This window comes from Pseudoliparis swirei, chromosome 2 (assembly GCF_029220125.1).
Source record: "Pseudoliparis swirei isolate HS2019 ecotype Mariana Trench chromosome 2, NWPU_hadal_v1, whole genome shotgun sequence".
Taxonomy (NCBI): domain Eukaryota; kingdom Metazoa; phylum Chordata; class Actinopteri; order Perciformes; family Liparidae; genus Pseudoliparis; species Pseudoliparis swirei.
Window position 1 is genome coordinate 13,237,836 of NC_079389.1, and position 20,499 is coordinate 13,258,334.

A 20,499-nucleotide genomic window follows, 5' to 3' on the forward strand; every position below is an offset into this window, starting at 1 on the left:
ATCTACATTTTACATGGGCGTATGTTGTCCTCTGTGCCTGTTGGTGTTACTGAGCTTGCCAGTACATTCTTATTTTTAGGAATGTACCAAACTTTTAATATATTCAATTCTAATGTTTCTGCTTTCTGCTTGATAGTTTTGTGTAGTTCCTCTGCCTTTTAATGGCCTTCTCCACTTGCATTGACACCTTTTTGGTCCTCATGTTGAGACTTCCCTGGAACTAAAATGCAACATGTGTAATCATCTCCAGACCTTTTTACATTACATTTAGCTAATGCTTTCATCCAAAGATGCTCTGATTGAAGGACAGACCTGCTAACCACTGATCCACAGTCAACCCACTGTTTTGTATCTGCTTAATTTATCAGGAAATAAAAAGAGAATCAAACCATTTGAAAATGGGGGGGACTGTGTAAAAATGATTGTAATTTCTCAACACTTAATGCAGTAGTGTTGTTATCTCGATTGAATTAAAGTTGTCACACTCCAAATACTTTTGGCCCCGACTGTACACTCCTCAGGCTATGCCTGGCAGAAATAGTGATGATATATCAGTCACCCTTACTGCAGAACAAGTACTTTTACTTCTGATCATTTTGTTAATTTTTCCACGAATACTTCATTTCTGTACTTTTACACAATTACAACTTGAAATGCAGAACATACTCTTGAAATACATTTTCTATTCTTATACTTTTACTTAATTAAACTATAGTTATACTTCTTCCACTGGTTTGTGTGTGTGTGTGTGTGTGTGTGGTGTGTTTGTCAATGAGAAGTTCTTGAGGCCTTTTGATGATACGAGGCGTGTGTGGGAAAGCTGTTTTCCTCTCTTCCTCTCCTCCCCTACCTCCTGTTTTGCCTATATTAGCTCCATAAATCCTGTTCTAGGCGGATTGTTATGGTCATTGTGCGTGCTGTGAGCGATGGTTATTATCTGCCTGCTCTGCTCGCACTGCTTTATGCGTCTTGTCTGCTCCCTCTCGTCCCTTTTTCTCTCTCTCTCTCTCATTCACATTATATCTTGCTCGCTCTTACTGCCTCTCCCCATCACTGTGGTATTCTGCTTCCAAATCCACTCTCTCTCCCTCACTTCCCCTTAATACTCGACAATACTTTTCACCTTCTGTCTTTTGCTCCTTGTTATCTCTTTCCTTCACACGCTTTCACTGCTACACAAGCACAACAATGTAATCTATAAAGCTGCTAAGAAACCTGCACTTGGCAAGTTATTGATGTAGAAATATGCCCATCAATCTGTCTACATTACATACACATTGAGGCTATAGTAGATATTTTGTTCCCTAAATATTTGACGCCACAGATTTGTCCTTTATGCCATGTTTCATGATGTCATTGTAGTTATAGTAGTTATAGTATAGTCTCTACACAGCAATTTTTTTGTAAATCTATCCAGTAAAAACTGTCAACATCTGTGAGAGAAAGCTGTCCAGAGACCAGGCACACATAAAATGACTCATCATCATTATGATAATAATAGCAATAACATAAATATAGATGTCATTTAAGGTAGCTAGTCACTTATTTTGTTATGCATACACGTGTACATTTTATTCATAACTATGTTTTCAAAATGAAAATGTACATCCAAATAAAACATTTATTTTCTTCATTTTCCATAGGGCCCAGAGCGATGTGTGGAATGCGTCCATTTCAAAGATGGTCCTAATTGTGTTGAAAAGTGTCCCGATGGCCTGCAGGGTGCCAACAGTTTCATCTTCAAGTATGCAGAAGCCAACAATGAATGTCATCCCTGTCATGCCAACTGCACCCAGGGGTAAGAACAGTCAGGACCAGGACTGGTCAGAGGTGTTGGGTTCAATGGTCCAATTAATAACTCTTATAGAAGCAATAGATTTCAACCATTCCTTCATAAATCAGAAGTCAATAATCATTTATCCAAATAAAACAATATGTCATCTTAGATGGTTTAAGAGGATCCAATGGGAGATTGTGTGATACATACGTTGGCCACTGTGACACTGCCGTTACTGAGTGTGTATATGAAACACATTTACACTACTGAGAAATTACAAACCGTCTCAATAATACTGACGTGTGAAGCAAAGAGTGAGAGAGTCCAAAATGTATAAAGCACAGTATTAGTTTTATTGCACCATGCAGTTTTATAAAACCTGCTCTGTTGGAGTCCAAGCTGCGACATAAGGAGGCACGGTTGTCAGTCTTGAGAGAGAAAATGAAATACTCCTGAATAAACTGTGTTCATAATGTATTGCACTTGCTTGGTTGGCAGTTGTGTAGCACTACCACAAACTGGTAACGAGCTCACCAACTTGCCCTGCAAGTACTCACTCTATCAACAAGCCTCCAGCAATATATATTCCACAAGGACAATCAGATATATTCTCCTGTGCCGCGATCGTAAGTGCATTTGGCTCTCATATACATTGTGGTTTATTAGTGCAATTTCCAAAATATTCACTTTCACTATCCACATCCTGCTCACATAAAATTAGGATCCAACAACTTGCACGATAAAAGAGATTAATCGAGTCAAAGCAAAAGATGAGAGAGAAGAGATGAGGAATGAAAAGAGTTGCCACTCTCCATTGCTCACTAGCCACTGATGGCTCAATTTAACATTCAACATGGATTGGTAAGACATCATTTTGTATTGAACTCCACAGGGAGTTTACGTCACTTCCTTGTGTGTTATTTCTACTCTCCTGAGTGACATTCTCCAGCTTGCTCGAGCATAGCAATGTAGTCGTAAATGAAAAACACCAGGCTGACACTTTCTCACAGGTAAAGCTTTATAAGCAGATCCACCTCTCAAAAAAACAAGCTGGGTGTAGGGAGAGAAAAGAGAGCGAGATAGACAAAGAGGCAAAGACACAGACACAGGGATGAAACCAATATCCCTCCCTTCTAAATATTCAAAGGAGACTGAGTTTTGGCGCTGGTATTAAGACTGTCAGACGTCGTAGTGCACAGTAGCTACACGAGGGAAATTTGAAACATCCACACAGGAGGACTGGTGAAATGTCCAGCAGAGATCTTTGCTTTGGATCTGATGTAGCTTTGCAAGCTTGCACCCATTTGGCCACACCGAAACCGAACCACGAGGATATAGTTGTGACTTATACATGCTTACACCTGCACACACGTGCGCTCAGACACGCGCACACAGACACACACACACGCCCACACACATATAGGATGTTTTTACAGATGGCAATAAAGGCTGTTGTTGACAGATAGAGATACCAATATATCCTGGCTTAAGGTAGCTTGTAGAGTCAGGGGTATGACCATCACACTAAAGTCCATTTATGAAAGTGAAGAAAGAAGTTACTTTGACAATAAATGGACAGATACAAAGTAATTCAGTTCCATTCAGTTGGAATGCATTCAGATTCACTGCAGACCAAATGCCTTTAATCAAAGCATCTCAAAGTAACTTGAATTGATACGCTTTTGACATGTTCCCTTTAGTTTGTCTGTCCCTGTGAGTTACTGTACAGTCAGCTATAGAGCCTTTACCACAGAAAAACATCCAGCACCCACCAGACAAATACAAGTGCATCCCAAATCTTAATTAAGTTTAACTCCATGAACTTAAAAATTGATTATGTATTACATATATCGTAGTATTGTTCTCTAAAGTGTGCAACTTAACAAATTGAATTTCCTTGTAAATAATGAATAATACAAATGTGAATTTGATTTTTGATTTGTATATCCTTGATCTCTAAATGTTTCCGAAGTTGTTATTATAATATGGTAGACCCGGATACATAAACTGAGTGACCTACGTCCTATGACATGAGTTGCATTATCAAGCAAGCAAAATAGAAAAAGCCCACTCAGGGAAATTATCCTAAACCAAAATGTAATGAACTGATCTGGGTTAAGATTGTTTTTTTTCATTAATCAGTATTAATGTATTCTTTTGCTGAACTCCGGGTCTCATCATTCTCAGATATGGAAAACTATGAATGTTGTTAGTCTAACTTTTTTGTTGTCCTGTTTGTTTACTTAGATGCATTGGACCAAGACTGCAGGACTGTATTGGCTGGATGGACAGGTACAACATTATTTTCCGGGGATTATCTTTCAAATGAAAACTACGCGCGTGTGTAAGCAATTTGCCTGGTTCTTGATCAATTAATAGTGCTTTAGCTTTTGTTCTGAGGCTACTGAGAGGGTGAGGGAACACATGCAGTTTACAGCAAATGGATTCAAGATTTCATGAGAGAAACAGTTTGACATCAAGTGGGCTCTGAGAATTGTTGGCTGGTGTTTGGGATTAGATTTTTGAAAGAAAAAAACAAGGTTTATAGGCACGGTGAGCAGCCAACACAGAACTGATGAGTTCGGAGAGAGTGCCAAAATAACAGAATTGTGCAGCAGGCTAAAACAGACCAGTGCAATGGTAAAAGACAATGTGTGATAACACAGACCATCATACTGCAGATATGATAAGAGGCTGCAGAAGAAAGATCTGTACAGTCACTTAAATAAACAAAAATCAAATTGATAGCCATTTAGTGCTGATCAATATTCAGTCACGAACCTTTCATTGAGACCAATAGATCCGTAAGGAGATGCCAGTAATATCAGAGCAAGCCTTCTCCTTCTAAAATAGACTTTGGGACAACAACAAGAGGAAGGGGGACTGCAGCAGATGGGAAATGTTCAGCTCTTATCGTTTCTCCGATAGCTCGGGCTAGAATACAGCAGTAGACGCCCAGCAAACCCAACGCTTAGCGCCCTGCTCTGAGGTGTCATTCATCTTGTAGATCGGTTACCGGTTGGAAGTATTGGCTTATGGGCACGACAAAAAATGGCTTATTAGAAATACATGATTAAACTAAGCCACCTGGCATTAACGTGCATCTTGTGTCGAGATTGTGAGTCTATTTGATTAAACTGGATTAATCACTTTATGTCACATACACATGTAATATTCAGTTTGATCAAATTGAATTCCTCATTTAACATGTTCCCATTTGGCAGTACCTTTTCAATTTGATTCAAAACCATCAGCTGGTTGTCTGATATCTCTGTGCTCCCTGATTGGCTCCTTGTGCATGAATGCATTAGGTCGTGCGTCAAATTGTGGGTGACCTTTCTTGTTGACTGATTATAGACTGATTATAATTGACGCGTCTGAGACAAATACTAACACATGCGCACACTTTGTTGAATTGTTTTTTAGAGTATACCTGTTGGTTAAAGGTTGTGCAAAGTACATACGGTGGCATCAAAATCGAAAGCGAGGGATAACGTGTTCATTTCTAAGCTTTAGCGGAGCTGATAGGCTGCTAAGCTAAGTTATCCCTCTTACTCCAGCTTCATTTTTCGTGAATAGATATGAGAAAGGTATTGATCTTCTCAGCTAACTCTCAGCAAGAAAGCAAAAAAACATATTTTAAACTATTCCTTCGAAGAATCGTAACCATAATATACAATGTACATTTATAAAGATTATGTTTCCAATTCTCTCTGATGGACAATCTATATGCACTGTAATGGTGACACGGTATCTAAATTACCAAAGAATATCCTGCGATAATATTGTACGGGGTGTATTCTTGCAGTCTGTGTTATACAGTCCTGACCAACAGCCTTTTTCCTTTGATTGAGAACAGAGTCTTAGTATGCCTTGATCAAATGAAGATTATTAATCTTTGATTTCAGCAAAAACTAAATGGGGGTTGGCTACTGGGAAGCCAACTCCTCCCGCTCATTTCTGCATAAACTCCGTCGACAGTTTGGGGAGCATAACAGGAAAACTACCGAGAGGCTCGATTTCAAAAGACAGCGTCAGTATACGCTGATAATTCACTTTGATGATTTTTACCATGTTTTTTATTCCAGTCTTTATTTTATTAAAGGGAGGGCAGAGGGATGTTTGTTACCGGATGAAGCTCCTTGGGGAAAAACATACTAAAATTACAGACAAAAATGAGGTTTTCAAAGCATTGCCTAAAAACACATATGCTTAGAGACATGTCTTTTTTGATGCCAACTTCCATCTTTTTCTCCTCATCCTATCTAACCCCAACCCCTTGGAGATAATGCATCGTGCTTTCTCATTGCCCACATTCTCATCTGTCTCTTCATCATCTACTAATTGTCCTCCTTCCTTCTTTTCCCCCTTCGATGTCTTTTCCTCAGAACCCCTCTGATCGCAGCAGGGGTGATCGGCGGCCTCTTTTTGGTGGTGATCATGGTGCTGAGCGTCGCAGTGTCTGTGCGCCGGAAGAATATCAAGAAGAAGAGAGCCCTCCGTCGCTTCCTGGAGACTGAGGTGAGAAGGGTGGTCAATAAAAAAGCGAAAAATTTGAAACTCCTGCATGCATGTAGCATTAAAAGATGATGTTGTCAGAAGACTGTCAATGACTGTGGATGAGAGGATATTGGTGGAAGTTTTATGACTTATTATTGTATGTTTTAGCTGACACATTTTTCTATAGCTTAGGCTTTACAGACTCAAAAGCATTAAAAACATAGTGGTGAAATAGGAGTGGAACATTTCAAAGGGAAAACAGAACTTAATAGTTTTTTCCGTGTAGCGTTGTACAATATTTTGCTGTTCCACATAATTTATCTTATGAGGAATTTTCCATTAGTTTGAGAGAAAGACAAGCTCAAAACAGAAGAAATGCTTGAGGACGTTTGTCTGAATTTGTATGAATACAATGTTGCATGTGTGTGCTTGTGTGTGTGTAACATAGCAATGTGAGTGTGTGCATTCATAGTACAGACACTGGCACACATTTTACAACATTGGAGAAAGCCAGACTGAAAGACAGAGAAAAGAAAATGAGACTTCATGTCTCCAGATGGTGCGTAGATGGTCAGAAACTCTGAGGCTCAGGTTGTAACTCTGCCGTAGTATATTGGAGAGGACACTTCTGTTTGGAAGAGGTATGGGACCCGGCCATTAGTAGTGGAAAAGGCACTCTTCCTTTCTGTTGGAAAAAGAAGAGCACATCATCTAATACACTTGTGTGTTCATAAGGAGAATAATGTCTGGTTTCGCCGCTTCCTCCCTCTTCAGAGCACACAAGTAGCCGTAAAGTGTCTTTGCCAAAAGCTTCTATAATGACAAAATAGCACAGCTATGGCTTGTTATCATACTTGCACTTCTCTCATCTATGCAGACATTTATACTCTCACTGTCATTTATTCTTCATGTTGTAAAGCTAATGGAGAGCACTTTACAAACAGCATGCAGAAGAAGCCTGCTGTCATTCTTAATGCTGAAGTGGAATGGGCTGCAAACAATATTAAATGGTATCTGCCCAGACAGGTGCATTTTAATCTATAAGGAAGTGTTTAATACCTGTGAGACCGAGTGATCACAAGTATCTAACTTGTAAACCCACACAATAACACTCACTTGTTTGACTGCTTTTTAACCAATTCTACAATGTCTCAACTACTTTTCACAATTAGTTTCAGTGCTGCCGTGTGGAGTGAGAAGGTGCACAGATTTGATATCTGTACTGTGGCTGCTGCTGTGTGTGTGTGTGGACGGATCATTCCAGAGACATCTGTATTGTCCAGTGTGTGTATTTGCTTGTGTGGCCCCCCGCCTTGCTTGTTCCCACCCTGCAGGAGCTGATTTGTTATTCCATTTAAATGAAGAATGGCTATTGTTTTTAATCAAATGGTAACCGTGAGCCAGAGGGACATAAGCTGCCAACCACAGCCAGGCTGATTTACACTCCTGTTCCGTTTTCCTCTCTCTGCCCTCCCTCCCGCTCAAATCTTCCACTCTTCGCCTAATTTTCCTTATATTGCTCCCTCTCTTATGCTTTTGCTTCCCCTGACTAATTCAGCCACTCGCTTCTCCATCGCTGTCTTGTTGTTGTTGTTTCTGCCACGTTTCCTCTCCACTCCTTCCTCCCTCCCTCCCCTCATATAATCTTTCTCCCTCACTTGCTGTTAAATCTGTTCGTTCCTCCACTTGAGGAGTAATGAGACAACAAAAGTGTCAACTCCTTTTCAGGCTCCACAATTATCCTCCTCTTTCGCCCGCTATTCGTCCACCTTTCTCCATCTCGCTCTTCTGTTCACATATTACATCTCTCACTTGTGATATTGAAATGGTAATGGAACTGGATCTTGTCAGGAGAAAATATCATTGTAACACTACTGTCACCTGAAGTACTGAGCAGTTACTGATTAAGAGTAGGTCCAATCAAGTGCATGATAAGATTAATGATTTTTAGATTAGATACAGTAAATATTTAATTTTAATTACACTATTGAAATCATTCTTGTTGAAAGAAAAACATGCGAGTAACTCCATTAAAGTTGTTTATGATTTCCAGGAAATTAAGATACAGTTTTTAGAAGAAATTTTTTTTGCAATTGATTCAAGGAACAGTTCTGTAAATGAATATTAGCAATCATGACTTGTTTACTTAATAATGGCATATTATGTGGCACCATCTCCTCAAAAAGCAGTTATTCTGTGTTTATAGATATGGACATTCTTGAATGTGGTAGTGTGTTGTGTTCCCATGATTGTTTTTTAGCTAAATCACATATAATGGCTTGGCAGTGTAAGTGATATCAGGTATTTCAACAATTGATTGACTACTGTTTTACTGGATGTGTTTTTAGCTGGTGGAACCTCTAACACCAAGTGGAACTGCACCCAACCAAGCCCAGCTTCGCATCCTGAAAGAGACAGAACTCAAAAGGGTCAAGATCCTCGGGTCAGGGGCCTTCGGCACCGTTTACAAGGTAAAATGCCCCCAAAAGATACAATAATAGTCACTGTGTTTCAGATTCTACTTGAATGAATGCTCAAGGTGAGATCATGTCATGAGATTGTGAAAAAATAGGAAGACAGGAGAGATGAATTGCAGAATCATTAATGACAGGAAATGAGACGGAAGGCGTGTGATGAAAGGAATAAGTAATCGCAGACACTGAGACCCCTGGGGGTTACAGTGAAATAAGAGGTAAAAAAAAAAAAAAAGACACTGCTGGAATGATAAAGAACAGAGTCTCTCACTGAAATCATCATGGGCCACTTTGTAGATCCATCCATTCACAAAATAGGACATTTCTGGATCAGAGGTACGAGAGCAGAAGCACAGGTGTCCTTTTTCAAATCAATATTTTGCACATTTCCTTGGGGAATCTTTGGGCATCTCTAGGCATGTAAGAGTATATTGTCCATTCTTAGTTTCAGAGCTGAGCCCTAGGACCCAGACAGTTTTCCTCGGTGGCCTTACGATATATAGATAAATAGCCTCTTCTGGATCCTCTCAAGGAACAGTTGGTTATTTCTGAGATATTCCCAATTGCAGGATATCCTACCTTCAGCAACTCGATTGCATAATCTTATCACAATCACAACACAGAGGTCATGAGTAATATAGAGGGTCAGCCTCCAGGTTGACTTGAAAATTTAGTGTTAATTGTGTGCAAAACCTCTCTCTTTACATACACTCTTATTTGTTGAGCTGCTAAAGGTTCCCTGTAGAGTTATGGCCACTGGTGCCATGGAAACACCGTGCAGCTTTGTTTGTATGTTGTGTTTTACTGACAACAGAACTTCCACCTGAGGCCTTTTCTTTCAATACTCACCTGGCAGAGTTGACCAATCGACCTTGACATGGAAGTCAACAATGTGCTCTATATTGGGAGGAGTTGTCCTTAATTTCACGTTGAGCTCCATCGCCATCTGGTTTACAATGGACAGTGAATGTATTAATGATACAATCTGCAAATAATTTTCAGGCTGCAATGAAATAAAGAAACATGTTTTTAGATAGTAAGTGCTATATTCAGTCTATGTACTGTAACAATTAGTTAGAGAGATGTTAATGAAAACCTGAGATGTTTAAAACCATGCTAGCAAGGTCATACATCACATATCCAAAATGCAGTTAATATATGAAGAAATACAAATGAATTCTGCTAAATATGTGTCGAAGTGCGGGTAAAAAGACTATTTCAAATGCAGGCATCACATTGGAGTTGCAGCAATGGGAGGACAGGTGTTTTAACTCCATGAGCAGAAGTGTTGGTCCTTCGGTCACTGGGGAGAAGTTGTCACATCAGTGCAGAACAAAGGTGGAACACATTTGGATAAAGTTGAGAGGCACTTTATTTCTCTTCTCTCTTAAATGCTTTGGCCAATTTGGCAGCTGCTTAATCACTTTAATCCCACCTGAAATTGGATACTTCAAAATGATTAAATAGTTTTGCCCAAGTCTTTTTGAAGGACAAAATCACAGTTAATCATACAGCATGCAGAACATATCATACTCCGCCCGTGAGAATATGGAGGATGTTTATTATGACAGATGGCAAGTTCAAGGTGAAAAATACTTAATTTATTAATCGGGCTTCTTCCCATTCAAATTAGATTAGATTAGATTGAACTTTATTCATCTCCAGAGAGAAATTTCTTCAATCTTTATTATGTTTTGCTTAATACGACGTTGCTATGTTTGAGTTTAGTGACTTGGCATTCAGTATAACGACTCACTGTGCGGTTGTGTTTCTGTAGAGTATATGGATACCAGAGGGGGAAACCGTGAAGATCCCTGTAGCCGTTAAAATCCTAAATGAGGCCACGGGACCCAAGGCTAACGTGGAGTTCATGGACGTGAGTATCTTAAAAAATTAAAAAATTGACACTTTTTTCTAGTTTTCCATCAGCTTCATTTTATACTGTATGTTATATTAACGTATTTCAAACCATGTTTGAGTAGGTCAATCCAACAGATGCAACATATACCTATAAGGCACTGTTGCATTGGTGAATTAACCCTTTGAGGTGTTAACCATCTTGTATGGTCAGATTGAAACCAGGACTCAGTCATTTTTTAACATCCATAGATGGAATGAAGACATGAAGTACAAAAGTCAGACTCAATAAAGACAACAGAAGACAAACCATCAGTAGCCCCAAAAACACCCATGCGCACACAAACACACACGCCTATACACACACACACACATGTGTGCGCACACACACACACACACACCATACCACAGGCACCCAGTGCAAAAGGCCCTATTTATAAAATATTCACAGCATGGCTTATTTCAAAAGGAAAATTGGGAAAAAATAAGAGAAAATTATCACCCTGATGCAATGTAGATGAAATAGCCTCCATCAACACACGTACACATGCAGACGCAGGCACACATGTTTTACATTTAGTTTGACAGTCTAAGAGGGAGAATTTGGGATTGTTAGCTTTTCTATTTTTAACGGGACATCTTTCATGACTATTCTTTGTCTGTTTAATTTAATGCAATATGCATTTTGAGGGCTTGTCTCACAATCAGACAACCAGTGATGAGTAATGATATAATGTGGGACTTTACTGTAGAAAGAGGGATGGAGCGCTAAATAAGCATATGAGCAAAACATGCATTTAACATATACAGTTCCTGTTGAGTTTGGTAATAAGTAGATTTAGTGGATTGTATTGCAGTGTATTTCAGCATGCTTATGATTGGAAGAAGGAGATGGAGAAGATATTACCCATAGAATCTAGTGAAAGGGCTCCGTAATTACATCATTTATTCATAATAAATTACAAACAAGTATCAGAAAATAACCTCAAACAAAGTATTTCATGTGTTCAATTCATATACAAGCACATTTCAAGTGAACAAGGGTCAATGGTCATTTTAAAGTAGTTAAAGTAGTATCTCCAATTCTTTTTTTCTTTTTTTAATGGGGTTACTACTCTTTGCAAAACAGTCATTTTCAGATTTTTTTATGAAGACATATAAACACTTTCATTTAAAATGCATAGAGAATTACTTCAAGAGTAATTCTCACTGGACGTTCAGGCCTTACATTACATATCCAGACTCCTTCATACCGACACTCAAATGCACTAGACATACCCCCTACTTAATACATGTATAATCTACTGACATTAATTATACAATTACCTCCATAATTCCACAATTCTATTGTAATTTAGTTTACTGCTAAGGATTTTATGAAATCATAATCTTAAGTGTACTTAAACACTGCCAGTTTTGTAGTCAGTAGAATTTTTTTGTTGCTTTAAGAGTACAAACTAAATATGATTCCATTCAAATGAATGCAACTGTAAAAGTACCATAGCATGCTTTTTGTTCATTCATGGACTAAGCTTACAACTTTGAATCTATAAAATGGGTTCCATTCAGCACTACCTTAAAGATGACATGCATTCAAAGGTTAAGACATCTCAGTAAACCACATCACATTGACAGGGAAAACCCGAGGTTGTCCATATTGACATGAAAGGGATACAGTCCAACATATCTTCTGTACTGAATATACTGCCCGCACCTGAACAAGGATCCGATTACACGTTTTGTGATACAAGAGCCATAAACTGTAAATCCTAGAGTGTGTTGTTGTCGTATCTCTCTGTCAGTGCACTGTGGACACATACTGTGTTTTGCTCATATGCTTATTTAGCGCTCCATCCCTCTTTCTACAGTAAAGTCCCACATTATGTCATTACTCATCACTGGTTGTAGGCACACACACACACACACACACACACACACACACACACACACTTACTGTAAATATTGTGTTGTTTTTTATTGTAAATAGTGTGTACTTGTTGCCCTTGCACATTCCTGCTGAGCATTGCCACTTTCATTTCACTGCACACCCTGTGTGTGTATGTGACAAATAAAACATCTTGAATCTTGAATCTTGAATTATTATGTATTATGTATAGTTACACAGAATATATGGTCTTTATATTGTGTGTGGTAGTGTGTTTGTATTATTTGTAGGGCTGCAACTAACGATTATTTTGATAATCGATTAATCTGTTGATTATTTTTTCGATTAATCGATTAATCGGATAAAAAAAACTGAATTTTCAACCCTTTATTCAAAACAGGGTTCGTACGGTCATGGAAAACCTGGGAAAGTCATGGAATTTTTAAATGGCTATTTCCAGGCCTAGAAAAGTAATTGAAAAAAATAAAATCCCAAAATATTTGGAAAAGTAATACAAATGTATAATATCAGTCGCGCGTAATTCCAGGATGCTTTATTTTCATTGGTTGCTGGATTAAATCTTACCCAGATACAATACTTTGTTTTCTGATTGGCTATTGTGTAGCCCATTTCTTTTTTTTGATTGGCTGATAAGTGGCTCCTCACAGCAGAACTCCAGGGGAGCGCTTGATTCCTCCACGGTGAGGGCAGCGCGGCCAGCTCATGTTGGCGCGCTGCGGCACATTAAAACATTAAATAGCCGAGAGTTGTTTTTCAGCGTGAGAAATACGATGTGTGGCGGGAGTGCGTGACTTAAGACCGAAATGCGTGACTGTCACTCTCAATGCGTGACACTTGAGAGCCCTGATAACATCACCCGTAGGCGCACACAGCTCCGTGAATGTCCCTCCGACGACGTGAATGACTTCCGCATCCAGCGCCACGTGAGCAGCAGCAGCCAATTAGATTAATCAACAGCGGAGCAGCTCAGCGCTGATTGGCTCTCACAACGCAGCGTTCCGTCCTCTCTCTCCGCTCCGCTCTGGTTTCTCCTGCGCCGCTCTGCGCTCAACTCAACTTTTATTATGCTCCGCGATTTATTGAGCGCCGTAATAATCGCGCGACACAAGGAATCGATAATGAAATTCGTTGCCAACTATTTTAATAATCGATTTTTATCGATTCGTTGTTGCAGCCCTAATCATTTGTATGATACTACGATAATTTTCTTGCCAACTAATGACAATATTTTTTCTTATTCTAAAAATGCCGCACATAAAGATGTTGAGAATGCAGGCAAGTTCAAAGCTCTATTAATAATGTACTCCAGTAGCTTCTTCATACGGACGTATTTACTATACCCTAGCATATTTTCTAATAGAATAGAATATACACTTTTATTAATCCCTCAAATTTAGTCTCTGCATTTTTAACCCATCCTTAGTTATTAAGGCAGTGGGCTGCGGTGATGCCCCGAAAGCAACTGGGGTTCAGTGCCTTGCTCAGGACTTTGACTTACTTGCAACCAAGGGGAGGGAGGGACAACCAACCCAAACAAGGCAGGTTGCACCCCCCCTAGCTCAAAAGCTCCAATACTTCAGACCGAACCAGTGGAAAGACAGGATTGACTGTTAAAGGACAGTGACACATAATTTACAGCAATCTATAGTGTATTTGATACATTTTTACAAAGCATGCCGATCGTCTTGTGAAGCAGTGAGTCACTTTGATGTTGAGGATATGAATAAAAAGCTGCTGTTCTGCTTGCTTCAAAGGTAACTTGAGTCTTAAACAGAATAAGGGATCATATGGTTTTAGACGGTTCAGTCTACACTTGAAAACGCAATAAACTTAAGTCTTTGAACTTTAGCCCTTGCATTTGTTTTCTGACACTAACTGAACGAGTACCTGTTTGGGCACACTATTAATATGGTACTTCTCTTTACAAAGATATGTTTTCTTGTTCTGAATATGCAAATATAAACACAATTTAGTTAGTGACAAAGTAATCAGGAAAGATACCTATGTGTAAATGTCAAGAGTTCATGTTCAGCTTTATCCAAATAAAGACAAGCACAGTGAGGCCTGGATTTTGGAACAGAATCTCACAATCAAAAGTATCTAAGATCAGAATAACACAATGACAGTCATGTATTTTCTGTTTGTGTTTTGCTAAAACAGTTTTTTGTTTCCTGGAGTGAACAACACTCATTACAGATGTCAACATTCACCCTTTTCCCCAACATGCCTGAGTGTGTATCTATCTCATTCAGGAGGCCCTGATCATGGCTAGCATGGAGCACGCCCACCTGGTCCGCCTGCTGGGTGTCTGCCTGAGTCCCACCATCCAGCTGGTCACACAACTGATGCCTCATGGGTGCCTGCTCGACTATGTCCTGGAGCACAAGGACAACATCGGGTCCCAGCTGTTGCTCAATTGGTGTGTCCAGATTGCCAAGGTAAGGTTTGAAAAAGTTTATTTATAGTTGTTTTACTCGTGTGGTTAATTGCTTTGGTATTTGGCTGGTTGCTTGGTTAGGTCATTGATAGGCTGGTGGATTGTCAGATCAGTAAAGGCTTGTTTGAAGTATTGATTTTTTTACGTGAATAGTTTTTTTATTAGTAGATTGTCTTCACTGATTGCTGCTTTTTTGCTTCCTTCACTGCACCAAAGATATCCACGAGTCATATGTGATGATTTGGAGTGTTGGCCATTGAGGCCCTCAAGGGTATCAAACTCATTTTCACCCTGGGCCACATCACCAATATGGTTTCCCTCAAAGGGTCGGTTGTAATTGTAAAACTGTATAAATGTAACTACTCAAAAACATATGGTTAAATAACTATATTTGCGTTTGATTATTGTTTATTCAAGTTATTTCTCGATTTTTTTTAACTCAATCGCTTGTCTTTAGTTAAACGCCGATATGGAAACACTGCTTTCTCGGGCTAGGATGCCGTTCATTCTCGGGTCACAACATCAACATGCATTGTGGGAGATGTAGTCTATTGTCACTGCACACTGTGAAGCAGCATAGGCCCAATGATGTGGCGGGCCTTGAGTTTGACACTTATGCCTTAGTGGGTCTTTACTGCAGATTTTGTATGCTGCACTGCATACTTCAGGATTATCCCACATCCCTTCTGACATCTTACTGTATAAATACTTGTGTTTTGTGTTTTACACACACCCATCTACTGAACCATCAGTATGCCCTGTTGTGTGTCTCAGCTAAAAAAGGCCAAGTGACTCACTCCTTTACATCCAGAGTGAAAATATGTCTGCTGATATTTGATAAAGTGTCCGTGAGTGTGTGCTGGTGTGTGTAGAGGATTCAACAGTAGATAGTAGTGCCCCTTGCCTGCCTCTCTGGAGAACTGAAGTAAATAATTCAAAGCCTAGCTTGATTGTGGTGGTGTTTGTGGAGTGCATGTTAATTTATTCTTCTATATTTATCAATATTAATAGTGGACAGATCCATTTGTCTGACTGTCTAACACAACAATTAGCACGGTGTTGATTCATTATCTGACTTGGGATAACAACCCTAACAATACCTGCACATTTTATATATGTACAGTATGTATATATATATATATATATATATATATGTATATGTACACACACATCATTTGATAAATATCATACACAAAGAGCAAAGTAATTGGTTAAAAAGCCAAAAGAAGCAGAATGAAAATGACTAAGCAGTCACCCTAGTCCCAGATTTAATATCTTAGACCAATATTTGTGTTGCTATATTTTTCTGAATCCGAGGCAGGCTGTGAGCTTCCATAGGAAAATATTAAAATATCAATTAAACTTTGGTTCACAGTTCTGATCACCCCACATAATGTGTTTTTTTTAGTTTATATATATATATATAAATATATATCAAAGGCGATCAGATCATGCATTCATTCAATTTTGCTGTGCGGACCAAATTCCCATGCTGTGTAACACTAACATTTGGAACACTATGGAATTATTCAAACTAATTAATTTGTGGAAAAATATATTATATATTAAATATATTATATTATTATATATATTATATATATTAATATATACATGAATAAATACCTGCCCGCTGTGAACAGTTGTCCACATGGTTGGTTGTATATTTTTTAAAGATTAGATATGAGGTTGTATTACTTACCTTTGTTATTCGGTGTCTCACGTGTGTATTGTTTAGTGTGTTCAATACTACGCATGTAAGGCTCTGATGCCAGAGTGTTATTCTTTTTCTGTTCCTTGGGTCTGATTTTTATTTTATTTGTCTCCATAATTGTGTCCTCATTATCTCTAAATGCTTTTTAAATCTCCTCCTAGTTCACCCACTCTGTGGTCCTCTTGCTCATATATGCAGAGTAGTGTTGCTACAATGTCAGATGTTTGACTTTTGGAACCACTCCTACAATACAAGATTTATCAAAATAGGACTCCACTGCAGTGCAGTGGGAAGTGCGACGAGACGATGCCTCAAGTAGCCTGAAAGAAATGGGTCAACTATTTCAGGGGAAGGGACATTTGTTGTCAGCTGGTGTCATGATACCACTTTAATTATCTTGCAAAATTAGAAATATTTGACTGTACTTACTTAAATTTGCAATGCGTTAGCACCCCCCTCTATTGCTGCTAAAATGGATTCCCTCATTTATGAGCCATTACACTTTTTATCCTGAGGCAATGCTGTGTGTAGGGTGAAGTTTAAATAAATCAGAGTGTATTATTTATACACATGAGAAACACATGAGTTCCACATATCATGTTTTAACAAGTACTGTAAACTGGTATAATTGTTGTCACACAGTGTAACTATACAAGTGCTTTCTCTGTCACCTAATTTAAATGTGTCTGACATGTGTCTGTTTTGTAGTCCAATCTCAACTAGAAGTAGATGATCTGTTCCTAAAAAGAATGCCAGTCGAAATGAGACACAGAATAGAGTATTATGTCTCAGAGTCACTTATCTGCAGTTTAACACAATTAATGTGAAAACACTGGCGATAGTACATTTATTGCAGTTATACGCAGACACACCAAAAAATACAGTAGATGGGAAGTTATATCATTTGCCGCATTCACACAAGTTGTACATAACAGTGGTGGTTGCCATCGCAATTCATATTCTTGTTAAATATTTAATGTGAGCCTCACATATTCTGCGTTTGAAGGAGAACTTGGTGTCCTACTACCTGTGAGACTTGTTTCAGGATGATGCATCATAACCATATCAATTCAACACGACTGTTTAAACAGCCTCAACATGGCAGCATGACCTCATCGAATCACGCTTTACGGTGACAACTGTTTTTTTTATTCACCAGCAACATTACTGCTTTGGATTTGTGTGTGTGCGTGTGTGCATGCGTGTGTGTGCATGCGTGTGTGTGTGTGTGCGTGCGTGTGTGTGTGGGGGTGTGTGTGTGTGCGCGTGCATGTGCGCATGTGTGTGGTACAGGGCAATTTCTCTGTGTGAACCAGACTAGGCAAACATGCCTCTCTCCAGCTCATCATACACATCCCCAGGGTTCTAATGAAAACTCAGTTCTCTCCGATGTCCTTTCTACTCTGTCTAATCCCCTTCTCCTGTCTCTCTTTTTGTATGTATTTTCTTATGTGATTCTCTTATTTATTTTTTTCTCTGTCTTTTTTTAAACATTTATGTAAGACAGCTTTACATTCCAATCTTTTGCTGGTACACATATTATGCTTGCACTTATCACTTTTGTCAAGTGAAGCAATAAAGCAGGGTTGACTTTAACTTGATCTTTGGACCTCTGTGATACTGATAAGCCACCCACTGGCCAATAATTGCATTTCTTTCCACATTCTAAACTTTTTTATGAATAATCTCTGCCATTGCTTCCTATTAATTTATATGATAGACGTATGTTAATATTGTGCTGTAAGGCAAACCTACTATGTTTAGTTGTCTAGTCTTGTTTAAATAAATTAAAGGAATACATGTACGATATTTTCTACCTGAATGGGACATTGTTGTGCCTTTTGCTGACTCATACAACTTTCCAGAATAACAATTCCACCGGAACACTATATTTTTTTAGAGTGCAACATTTAGCTCAGGGCAACTGCCCTTGAATTATTGTTAATATCTTAATAAATTAAAAAGACTGCAAGGTTTTTTTGCCAATCAATGAATTGTCATTTAGGACACATTTCCCTTGATGCAATAACAAGGAATGCCTTTAGTCCGGTATCAAATATTACCTTTTTTTATCTCACAAATTAAAAACATTATGTCATTTGTTGTTGAAATTATTTAAGTTTAAAGTGATAGGCAGAAAATATGTGAAACAATCACGTTTTTCCCAGCGATAAACCATGCTGTGTTTGTATAACCGATATCCATCTCACTTATGTCTGTTTTACAGAACAGCCATGTTGCTGTGAGTATAACCAACTTGTACGCGCTAACAAACTCTGCTGCCACTCTCCTCTCCCACACTCGTCTCCTGTAGAAAACACTTCTGATGTTTGATCCCAAACAGCACTGGCAGAACGCACGCCTGCTCCAAGACTGCATGTTAACACATGGAGCGAGGGGCCGACCACAGGAGTCGAGCCTTTGATGCCACCAACCATTAGAAATGTCAACAAGTGTCCGCCTAGCCACTTGCTCTATCTCCCGCTCTCGCTGTTCCTCCCTTTCATTTCCAAGCTAATTAATTCTAAATCTTTTTTTTTGTGGTGCTCTTTCATGACTGCATAACTACTTGTATGGTCCAATGTTAGCAGCTAGAATGCTTCCCTTCCCCTGGGCCTGAAAGGCCTATTTGATTTGAGAGAGATGATTTATGCACGTTGTCACCGGTTACAATTCTCATCAAAGGGAAGGGTTGATTAGGTAGAATTCGTCTATTGTATTTTTTGTTCATGTAAGTGGTATTTTAGCACGATGCTTTCATCAATAACATGGTGTTTAAGTTGTAGGGAAACAAAGAAGACATGCCGATAAACACCGATTGCACACTGACTGTCTCTACTGAGACGCCAGAAGTGCAGACATGATCACCTGTTGGGGACTAAAGGGACATTTGCAGTGGCGACTTCAGTTTAGTATTTCCATTACATAATTAAGGAACATTTCAAACAGTGGCCAAACACTTTCCCGAAAGGCAGAATCAGGTCACAGTATGTTAAAAAACTGAAAGAACATCTTTATGGTCGGACATTTTAAATACCACAATACATGAAATAATGAGACCTCAGCTCATGCCAATGTAAATGCCAATCACTCCTGTCATTTTTTCATCCCATTTAGACTGATATAAAAGCAGTGAGGATAAGTTGAGTTGAGAGTTGGGTCCAAGCAATCTCCTTGTCCGGTGATCGTCACATCTGGGTGATGCTGGCAAATGTGTGTTAGTATGTTGGACCTGTGCCTGTTTACATATTAACATAGCCGGTGGAGCAACGCCGACACACCGTCCTTAACTCTCTTTCTCTTGTTGTTGTGGTCCTCCAGCTCAATAATGTAATTTGTGCCATAGTGTGAAGGACCCACACGCCAATGATCAGGACAAGTCCTGTGGACAAGTTTACATCCCGAGCCTCGCTGCATCGGTCCTCACAAGCAGGAGATTATTGCGACGCAATTTTCTCCTGAGGGCTTCCTAGGAGGCTGATGTACAGGACAACGATGAGATACGGTCTTCATTATTATCAGCAGACGATGCCGGTGTCTCAGCGTGGTTGGCCACAGGCAGCGTGTATGTATGTATGTGGCTGGGATAGGGACTTTGACGCCATCAATCTCAAACTGCGGCTTGCTCTCACATCAAAGAGTCGGTTATTATCCCACCGCTGCTGGCCATGCTCGGTGGCTCCTGAACACTGGTCCCCTGACCAAGGCACTCAAAGCAGGCGCCGTAATCTGTCCTGGCAATGAGGCCGGGCACTGACGAGGTTCTTTGAGCAGCAACTCCATCCGTGGTGCTCGGCAGTCACTGGAAAAATCACTGTTCGCGAGACATAAAATGAT

At 39.3% G+C, this 20,499-nt stretch overlaps 1 protein-coding gene across 1 annotated transcript in view; it reads left to right on the top strand.

Annotated features, from left to right (window-relative positions):
• The window catches only part of LOC130201129 (receptor tyrosine-protein kinase erbB-4-like), a 294,285-nt gene that overhangs the window by 233,559 nt on the left and 40,227 nt on the right, over positions 1-20,499 (top strand). The window contains exons 15-20 of the mRNA XM_056425857.1: positions 1,644-1,798; positions 4,025-4,069; positions 6,166-6,298; positions 8,626-8,748; positions 10,529-10,627; positions 14,767-14,952. Coding sequence (XP_056281832.1) covers positions 1,644-1,798; positions 4,025-4,069; positions 6,166-6,298; positions 8,626-8,748; positions 10,529-10,627; positions 14,767-14,952 — 741 coding nt within the window. The remainder of the gene's footprint in view (positions 1-1,643; positions 1,799-4,024; positions 4,070-6,165; positions 6,299-8,625; positions 8,749-10,528; positions 10,628-14,766; positions 14,953-20,499) is intronic.